The sequence below is a fragment of the Scleropages formosus genome, chromosome 15 (genome assembly GCF_900964775.1).
Source record: "Scleropages formosus chromosome 15, fSclFor1.1, whole genome shotgun sequence".
Lineage (NCBI taxonomy): Eukaryota > Metazoa > Chordata > Actinopteri > Osteoglossiformes > Osteoglossidae > Scleropages > Scleropages formosus.
This window is the reverse complement of record NC_041820.1, coordinates 690,012-700,333: the sequence shown is the minus strand read 5'-3', so window position 1 is coordinate 700,333 and position 10,322 is coordinate 690,012. Positions and strand designations below refer to the sequence as shown.

At 56.5% G+C, this 10,322-nt stretch overlaps 1 protein-coding gene across 2 annotated transcripts; it reads left to right on the top strand.

Moving 5' to 3' along the window:
* Positions 1–644: 644 nt before the first annotated feature.
* Positions 645–10,027, top strand: clic4 (chloride intracellular channel 4). 2 transcript variants are annotated; one of them, XM_018746142.2, is made up of 6 exons: positions 645–959; positions 5,507–5,616; positions 6,570–6,695; positions 7,003–7,109; positions 7,875–8,056; positions 9,575–10,027. In XM_018746142.2, the coding sequence occupies exons 1-6, from the start codon at positions 891–893 to the stop codon at positions 9,737–9,739; spliced, it is 759 nt and encodes a 252-aa protein (XP_018601658.1). In that variant the 5' UTR covers positions 645–890; the 3' UTR covers positions 9,740–10,027. The 2 variants fall into 2 exon arrangements, with proteins under 2 accessions (XP_018601658.1, XP_018601659.1); XM_018746143.2 differs by lacking the exon at positions 645–959 and adding an exon at positions 1,015–1,757.
* Positions 10,028–10,322: the final 295 nt, after the last annotated feature.

Sequence of the window (10,322 nt, the reverse complement as noted above, 5' to 3'; positions counted from 1 at the left end):
GCAATAAATCAACGTACTTGACGCGACACTTCTCGCTGCCAGCTCTGCGGTCAATCGAAGTTGGTTTCCATGGTAACGGGACGCCGCTTTTACTCGGCGGACCAGCGGACGGACGCGTTTCGTTCACGCGCGCGCGCCGAGCTCCGGTAAACAGAAGCTTTTAAGAAAAGTGCAGTTTTTGTACCACCATGTTACATGTTAGCGAGGTATAGTAGTGGAGACTCGTGTACAGTGAGTGAGTTAGTGCGTGCAGTGGAAACGCGACGGACAGAGTAGTAAAATGTACCTGCTACCAAAGTAAAATCAGTGTACGCGTATTTCCACTACTTTTAATTGCAGTTAATGTTTCCATGTGAATTGTGAGTCAAAGATCAGAGTGAAGATTCGATCTGGTGGGGGGTGGCGAGAGAGAGAGAGAGAGAGACACACACACACGCACACACAATGACGTCACTGGAGGTCACTCTTTTCCAGAAGACTCTCCGAGGAGCTCGCGCAGCACAGCCGCTCTTTGCTGCCTTTGTCCTGCGACAGGCGGGTCCGAAGGCATCTCCTCCTCCTCCGGGCGTGACATCACCGCTGCAGCTGCTCCCCCACCCCACCCCTCCCCTCCCCTCCCCTCCCCTCCCCTCCCCTCCCCCACCCCACCAGCATCTGCCCGCCCGGGAGGCGCGAGGCCGCACAGTGGCGCGTTCCCGGCAATGGTCGTGTAGCGCGGCGGCGGTAGCAGCGTCTCGAGAGAAGCCTCGGCCACGCGCTCGCTCGCGCTCATCGGAGAAAAGGCTGCGGGATCCCGCGCTCTCCCCGCCCCCCCCCGCATCCGGGAACATCCCAGAAGGTCCGAGAATATCCCAGAACAGAAGGTCCCGGGAGCGGCGCGCAGGAGCACAATGTCGCTGTCGGTCCCGCAGAACGGCGTGCGGGGGGAGCGCGAGCCCGTCATCGAGCTCTTCATCAAGGTTAGGTAGCGCGCGCCGCCGGCCTCCCGTTACCGCGGCCAAGTTGGAGAAAATCGGTCCACGTGTCGCCGCGGGGGGGGGGAACGCGCGCGATTCGACCGGTCCGGTTACCTTTACCGCGTAGTCGTGGGGCCGGGAAACACGTGACGTGTCCAGTGTGTCGCGTGAGCCCGGGGGACAGGGAGGGAGGGAGGGAGGATGTCCGACAGAACTGGAACTTGCGCGGTCGAACCACCCAAGTGGACAAAGCCGAAAATCACACACACGTGACGGAGGACGTAAAACACCGCGCTTGACTAAAGATGAGTAGCGTTGCCATGGCAACACCTGTTTTGTCCACTCCTGCCTTTTCTGGGTGCGGCCGCCGCGTTTGTCTGGCTCTCGGTCCACCTGTGCCCGGCGTGTCCCGTGCTCCCGCTCGGCACACACACACAGGCGCCGTGTCCCACGGCCCCCAGGTGAGGACGGCGAGGTCGCGGGTCGGCGGCTCCGAGCGCGTCCCCGGCCGTCGTCCACGCCTTTGCTCGTGTGGGTCCAAAGGGCGCTTTTGTGTCGTGTCCTCTTCACCGGCCCCCTGCGCTCCTGCTCCACCGACCGCGACGTCGCCGTGAACCTCGGCCGTGGTCCCGCAGGACGTGTCGGACCCGAGCTGAGCAGAGCGGGAAACGAGGGTGTGTGTGTGTGTGGGGAGCCTGGTGGTGGAGGAAAACAGTGTGTTGAAGTGGTGTAAACGCAGTGAGGATGATGACGGTGGTGGTGGTGGTGATGATGACTGCTGGACTTGGACACCAAGTGAAGGTTTGTGTCTCCGCTCTGCACTCCTGGTGGAAACCTGTGGACTGACTGCGTGTGAGGGTTACGCACGCACGCACACAGAGCTCTTGCGGGTCTTGGAATAGCGTCAGTTTGCATTTCGGTGTCGTCGTCCCCAGGAAAGTGCGCGGCACGGTGCCCCCCTCCTCGGCACCAGGGCCGTCGAGGAGGATGTGTGTTTTGCGTTGCCGTTGGACACGCCTCACCTCGGCACAAAGCGTGGCCCCCGGGGGCCCCGGTGCGGTGACACCCCCGCCCCTCCCCTCCCCCTCGCGGCCCTCTGTTCTATTTGTGCTCCATGTGTCTTACCGGGGTGGTGTCCATTATTGATGAGCTGCCCTCTTTCTGTCTTTGTTCCCGAGACAATGATGCAGTGGGGCCGGGCGGCATGCTTGCGCGCGCTCGCACACGCACGCACGCACACACGCACGTGCGCGCGGCTCCTGAGGCACCGTGAGGGACAACCGTGTGGTTTTCTGCATGGCTCTTCTCATCTGTCCCAGACCCAGTAGTTTGGTCCCTTGCGAGTGCCAGGTTGCTATAGCGACTGTCTTTGTGTTGCTGGGGCGGGGCGGGGCCTCCGGGGTGTGACCGCGTCGTCATCGGGGCTGCTGGCAGCATCAAAGCAGGAGGACGTCCTGATCTCAGGTGTTCCCGCGGTCGAGATCCGAGGGCGTGTCCTGTCTAGTTGAACTTGTGCGGTTTCCCCACAGCCGCTCCATCCCGTCGGCCGCAGCGGTTTGACTCGTTTGCCGCAGACGGAGCGCAGGCACACGCTGTACGCGGTGTCTCCATCGAGGTAAACCTGCGTGTTTGTGTGTGTGTCCGTGTTCAATCAATCCCACGAGCCCTCCGCTGACACAACCAGGTGGTCCTTACCTCTACCCTCCGATGAAGACGGGCCCAGCGGGGGGTCGTCCTGTTGAGCTGATGTGGGACCTCTGTTACTATAGTAACTGTCAGCGTGGAGGCCAAGAGAATAAGCATGCAGTGTGTGTGTGTGTGTGTGTCTCCGTCCCTCCCCAAAGCGAGCGCACCGGCAGCGTTCTGTACTCACGGCTCTGTAGCTGCCGACCGTCTTGGTGTTCTCGTTGGTCCTGCAGCTCCCTGCCCTGCGGTGTGAACTGCGGTTCGGTCAGTCCTGCGCACGCAGCTCTGTGGTCGGGGTTAAAATGACCGTGCAGCGTCATTCTGGGGTTGAAGTTCACATCCGGCCACATTATTGATTCGCTGTGGCACAGGAACTAGGACCACAAGTGAAAGCACTAGAACGTACTTGGTGAACCTAAAGAGTCCAGAACGCGGCTGGACGGGGGGACCTGCGGTCGCGTAGAGCGCGGCTGGACAGATGCTCCTTTGGCTGTTGGAGCGGTCAGTTGGACCTCATGTCTCGTGGTCCTGCCGGGAGGTCCGGCAGCGGTCAGGAAGATGAGCGTGACGATGACTCCTCGGCGGCTTGCGCCGGGGACGCTGTGGTCGAGAGGCTGAGTGGCAGCGTCCTCCTCACGCTGCACGTACGGTGCCACGGGACCTCGAACCCATCCTGTTGGTCCATGAACGAGGACAAAACTGAGAGCTCTGGGGGGGTGGCGGATGAGAGGACAGTGGGTGTGAACTGGGGACGGGTGGAGCTCCACCGTAAGGACAGAGACCAGGCGGCGCTGCTGCTGCCGAACGGTTTCCTCCTGCCGGGGCAAAGCTCACCAGATGTAGTGGGTAGAGCTGTTGCCTTTTGTTCCAAGGATCGCAGGTTCGAATCCCACCTCTGGCTGTAGTGCCCTTGAGCAAGGTACTTAGCCTGAATTGCCCTAGTAGAGTTACCCAGTGGTGTAACTGGGTCTGTAGGAGGTATCTCAGCACTGTGAGTCATTTTCTTTTTGGAGAAAAGTGTGAGATATGCAAATAAATGTAAATGTCGATAGCAAGGGGCGGAGCTTCTGCATTAGAGCCACACCCTCATGTCCAGTGTGAGTCTGGAGCCGCCGCCCCGTTTCCTGCCCGTCGTCAGCAAGGAATGCACTTTCCTTATTGGGTAAAAGGTAGCGCCCAGGGGTGTGGCCTCGGCAACGGCAGCAGCTAAATTTAGAGTGGGGGGGACGGAGGGGGGCTCAGCCCTTTTTCTTTTCTCTTCAGATATGGGGGGGGTGTGCAGCTGCAGCTCAGTTCCCGCAATGCCACATGGATGAGAGCAGGTCTGTCAGTCACCTGTGAGCAGGTAGTCGGGGGTTGGCGGGGGGGGGCAGGCAGGCTACGGATGAGCCGGAGCTGCTTCTCCATAAAGAGACACAACATTTCTGGAAAGTTCCCTCCTGAGAGGCTCTTGAGGACAAAGGCCACTTTGTCTAACTGTTGAGTTGCACTGGGCTGTGTGTGTGTCTGTGTGTGTCTGTCTTCTGGGGGGTGTGGACAAAGAAGTCGCTCGCAGACACAGAACCTCCCCACAGGAGCTCCGCTAGACCCCCCCGGACACCAGGGACGTACCTGACCATGCAGCCCTGGGACACAAGGTGGCACGATCCCGTCCCCTGCCCCCCCCCCCCCCGATCTGCAGCCAAACAAAGGGGCTTCTTGGCGGGACCCACAGGACATATCTGGAATAGTTTGCCCTGTTTCCCCCCATTCCCCTCCTACTCCCCCCCCCCTTCCTCTCCACACTTCCTGCCTCCCTCCATCCCCTCCGTCCCTCTCTCCTGTTTACTGCTTTGCTCCGTTTCCACGGTTTCTCGAAGGTGTACAGGCTGCGTGAGTCTGTTGCCGTGGCAACGGTTTCCGAGCGACGTGTTCCCGGAGCACCTTTCCAAATCACGGAGCCAGCGGGTCATCCCAGACTGAGCGTCGCGTGCTGGGAGACGGGTTCACGGTCCAACGGGAGTCCGGTGTACTGTCAGTGTACTCTACTCTACTCGACTTTACCGTACTGTATCTGCAGTGCGGAGACTGGGCAGCGGGTGGAGCGGCGCTTAATGACGACATGGGGACGTTGGACGCTTGACCGTAGTTGGTCAGGTGGCCTTGTCTTGGGAAGGACTGTAAATCGTGGTTGCAAGTATTTAAAAAGTGGACGCAGGGCTTAGTAAATGCAGCATCTCCACGGCAACAGGAAAGGAGGAGGAGGTGTGTTGAGGGGGGCTGATGCTCCGCTCCCGGTTACCCTCCTGGCGCAGTTTTCGGACAGACGGGAGCAAAGCTACTCCCGCTGCTGCCTCATAGTAACTTGCTGTAACGGTGTGTTTGGTACCTTGCCGTACCGCGTTGTACCGTGCGCTCACGTACGCTCTGGGCGCTGGTCCATCGCCCTCCTCTGCTCCATTGTGTAGCTGCTCGTGGACGGTACGCACACCTATGGTGGCCATGCGGGGCAGCTGTAGGAGCCCTGGGGTAAGAACGCGTCACACACATGTCTCTCAGGCACGTGTCACACGGTCACTGTGCTGCGCGTCACCGTTGAGGGAACTTCAAGCGGCTTGTTCTTCAAGAGCATCCCAAATGACCGGGAACAATCCCCTATTGACTGAGCTCAGGAACACAACACACCCACACACACACACACACACACACACCCTATTTCTCTGCTGCAGCGTTGAACTCGGTGGCAGTTCTGAGCCAGTCGGCAAGAGCTGAAGAGGAAGCTGTGTGTGTGTGTGTGTGTGTGTGTGTGTGTGCGCGCGTGCGCGCATCTGCGTGCCACCTGGCCTTACTTGCTGACGCCTCTCTGCACACACACGCACACGCAGGCTGGCAGCGACGGCGAGAGCATCGGAAACTGCCCGTTCTCTCAGCGCCTCTTCATGATCCTGTGGCTCAAGGGCGTCGTCTTCAACGTCACCACTGTGGACCTCAAGAGGTGAGGGAGCTCGACGCGTCTGTGTCCTCGTCTGCGTCTATGTCTCCGCACCTCTCCACACACACACACACAGTGTTTATGGAAGGCCACTCCTGTGTGATAATACCTAATTTGAGTCTCTCCTCCAGAGGACACACTGGACTGGAAATGACTGTGTGTGTGTGTGTGTGTGTGTGTGTGTGTGTGTGTGTTTGTTTCTCTCTCCCCCACCTCATCTCCACACGTCACACTCCTGTGTGTGTCATGTACTGAGACACTGTCCTGCCTGCAGGGTCACAAAGGGCATCTTGTCTTGTTGCTTTTCTGCTCCTGCTGCTCTGTGCCCATGGAGCCCCCCCCCCCCCCCCCTTCTCTCTCTTTTTTATTTATTCATTAATTTCTTTCCCTTTCATGTTTTTCTTTTACTCTCTGGACACTAAGCGGCTCATGCTTGTTTTCATCTATTGATTTATGAGAGACTTGGATACAGACGTGTGACTCTACACTACAGTTACTTACTTTCTTTCACCATATGAACCGTGTTCGTCACACGAGTTGCTGCATAAAAAATGTATTACGGGGTTAGTTATTTGCCCATGTACACGGCGGGGTAAGTTTTGCTCTGCCAACTCAGGGTAAGAACTACGATCAAAGGTTTGAACCCGGGTTCAGGGAGGGAAAGCTGGCAGCTCTCACCACTGCGCCCCCTGCTGGACTAACATACCCCCCCCGGTCTCCAGACCCTCTGTACTAGCAGTGGGAGGCCCCGGGGGCCCTTCACCCACCCTCATTTCCTGAGAAAGGTCATGCCACAACCATGAGGTCACTTCCTGTATTCATGCCACTGGGGTGAGGTCACATCCTGCCATTGTCCCCAGTGGACATCCTTGTGTGCAAAGTTAATGTTTTGAGCAACGTTTTAAGTTTAAAAAAAAGTATTTATGAGCTGTGTGTGTGTCTCTTTCTCCATCCAGGAAACCAGCTGACCTCCAGAACCTGGCCCCAGGGACCCACCCCCCCTTCATCACCTATAATGGTGAGGTCAAGACAGATGTCAATAAAATTGAGGAGTTCCTGGAAGACGTTCTTTGCCCACCCAAGTGAGTCGTCCCCATCTCGCTTACACGCACACAAACCAGATACCGGGCCGCAGTGGGGTCATGCCCGTCGGTGTCCGTTCGGTGCGCAGGGGACGTTGCGGGAGACGCGGGCGGTGCGTGTCCTCCGCGCGTCTCTGCTGAGCGGCGGCTCATCTCACCTTGAGGGTGGAGCAGAGTGTCGGACGCAGCGCCTCCCGGCGGGGCCTCGGCTCCTTACCGGGACCGTCCGGCAAACGGGACGGAACTGCTGCGTGTCTGTGTGTGTGCACGCGCGTAAGCGCACGCCCTCACCCTGTTCTCTGTCCAGGTACGTGAAGCTCGGTGCCCGACACCCTGAGTCCAACACGGCTGGAATGGACATCTTTGCCAAGTTCTCTGCCTACATCAAGAACTCGAAGCCGGACGCCAACGAGGGTGAGTCCCGCAGCGCCCCCTGCCGTGCGCCGCTGGATGGCTCACCGTGGGGCTGCTCTTTGTCGCACTTGGAACGGGCTCTTTTTTATTCCTTCGTCTTCCTAAAAACACTGAATTACTGGCCCTGGGGGCAAATTCCTGTTGCTAGGCGACATTTGCCAGTTGCCACAGGTCGTTCCCCCACACATGTGCGCGCGCACACGTGCACGCGCACAGGGGTTTCGTTCGGCCTTCCTGCTCCATCCACCATGCTGTCGCTGCCCACGGTGTCCCAGAGAGCCTGTGACCGAATATTAATTTGAGGGATACCCACAACAGTTGTACCTCTGCTCCCTTTTATGGCCCTTCTGTACCGCGGTGAAATATCAATGATGGCGGGACGGCTCGTCGCCTCCCGGCCGTGTCCGAGAAGTCGTGCCGCAGCGTAACGCCGAAGCTGTGGAGCGTGTAAACGGGGCTGCGACCCTAACCCACGAGCGCCCGCGCCGTTCTCAGCTGCAGTTCAGGGCCGCAAACTTCAGCGCCTTCAACTAAATTAAAGGCATTTGTGACATTCCTGGCAGCTCCGTGACCTGCGATGGTGCAGTTGAGCAAGTTCTGCCAAGGAGGAGACGCCGAGTAGAAGCGCTTTCTCCTCCGAAACCGTGTCGTACGGCGTTGTAGTTGCGCGTCGACGCGCTGCCCCCTAGTGGCGAGAAGATCAGCGACTCGAAGACGCTGTGTAATTCCTGCCTACCGATGACCTTCTCCTCCTTCTCTCCCCAGCCCTGGAGCGCGGTTTGCTGAAGACCCTGCAGAAGCTGGACGAATACCTGCGCTCCCCCCTGCCCGACGAGATCGACCACAACAGCGTGGAGGACGTGAAGGTGTCCGAGCGAAAGTTCCTGGACGGGGACGAGATGACGCTGGCAGACTGCAACCTGCTGCCCAAGCTGCACATTGTCAAGGTGAGCAGCTGCTGCCCTGAGCTGCAATACCATGTTTTATGGTGTAACAAATACCACGTTTTATCAAGTCTCGGTACAAAGTGTGTTTATGTTTATTTAGCGGCGCTTTTCTGCAAAGCAACTCGCAGCGTTAACCTACCGAGGGGTATTTACCCGTTTCTGTCCCGTTCAGTTCAGTGTGTTTTATGGAGCTCTTGTCACACACACACAGCGACAGCGCTTCACACACACAGCCAGAATGAGGCAAAGACTGAAATACATCAAAGAAACAAGACCGTTGACTACAGAACTAGCGTAACACATTCTCAGTTTTTTTTTCAGCTATAAGTGTGTCTACTGGCCTGCAGGGAAGGAACAAAAACTCCCAACTGAAGTGGAGGGAGAAAAGAACCTCTCGGGTCATTCTGGAATAAATCAGACTTTTAAATCGGTTTACGGCTAATAATAACAACACTTATGCTGTGTGTTGACTTGATTTCCCAGCTCAGCAGGGTACGTCTCAAGTCCATCGTGGCGCTCCGTCATCAGCTTCAGCGGGCATGGGCTGCGTCCGTAGCGGCCGGCCTCCTCGGCTCTTATTGCAGGGAGCAGTGCTCAACAAGAAGTTGTTGTTAGTAATTTAAACCTTAAATAAGTTCAATACGTTTTGACACAGAGGTGGGAAAAACGGGAAAAACAAACGCGGCCCAGTGGAATTAAATTTCGAGGCGGAATGCCTGAGGGAACATGTGAGTCTTAAGCCTGGATTTAAAGGCAGAGACAGACGGGACATTTCTGAAGGTAACTGGTAGACTATTCCGCAGTTTAGGTGCTCTATAGCTAAGGGAACGACCTCCTGCTGAGGTCTTATTGATCACAGGTACTTTAAGGTAACCTGCATCTAATGAAGGGAGATTTTTGTCCTGGGATATGAGTGTCAATAATGTCACAAAGGTAAGCCGGAGCAATGCCATGTACTGCCTTATATGTCGAAGGATTTTATAATCAACTCTAAATGTGACCAGGAACCAATGCAGTGATTTCAGTACCTCTGTTATATGGACGTACTTCCTAGTTCTAGTGACAATTCTTACAGCGGCATTTCGTACCAACTGTAGCCTGGATACAGTCTGGTACGGACAAGAATCCCGTCTACACAGGAATCGCTGTAATTTAGCTGTCTCTCAACTGAAGGAAGCACAACGTAGTCAGTGTACCAACATGATCGCACCCGAGTTGTGTATGGAGCAGTTCGGGTCAGTAACCTGCTCAAGGGCCCTGTAGCTGGAGGTGGGATTTGAACATTACTGCAAGAGTATCTATTTTTTGTAAACGTGGGATGTTAAGAAGATGCAGGACCCAGCGAGTGAACCCAGCGTGCGAGTCGGCGGCGGAAGTCCCTTTGGACGCGGACGCTCCGGTCCCAGGTGTCGGACGGGTCCGCCTGTACGAGAGCCGCGTCCACGCGGGAAACGGTGTGGCGGTGCAACGCTTTGCCGGTGTCCTAATGTCGCCTTGGGGTTCGTGCCGTGACTGCAGGTGGTGGCCAAGAAGTACCGCGGCTTCGAGATCCCGCGGGAGATGACGGGAGTATGGAAGTATCTGGGCCACGCCTACGGCCGCGAGGAGTTCACCAACACCTGCCCCAGCGACAAGGAGATCGAGATCGCCTACGCGGACGTGGCCAAGAGGCTCGTCAAGTAGATGGCCTGGCTTGAGGCTCCCTTGGCGTGCAGCCCTGTGCCAGCGCGCGCATGTACACACACACACACACACACACACACACATATATAGACGCAGCGCTGGGACTGAACCTGTATGGAAAAACCAATATGTATCTTTCTCTTTATTCATTTAGAAGCATCAGGAAGAGAAACTTTGCACGGTTTCTGTTTTAATTTAGTCTTATTTTGTACCTGCTACCCTGTTAACAGGATTCGGAGTGGCCGCTAGAGGTTCGAGGACTTTTGTTACTGTTGTTTTTGTTGTTACTATCAGCCTTACTTTGATTTTTATTTTTTTTTTTTATTGCGATCGGGTCCATTGAAGGAGGATGAAAGCTGCCAGCCTTAAGTAGCTTCTTGACACACGAGCCTCTCTCTCTCTCTCTCTCTCTCTCTCTCTCTCTCTCTCTCTCTCTCTCTCTCTCTCTCTCTCTCTCTCTCTCACACACACACACACACACAGAGCGCTCCTTGTGATCTCAAGCGGTTAGGAGGAGAAGGGAAGTGATGTGGGAAGTGTGCACCTGTTAGGGCTTCTGTTAAAGTGAAGAGTGTGTGTGTTC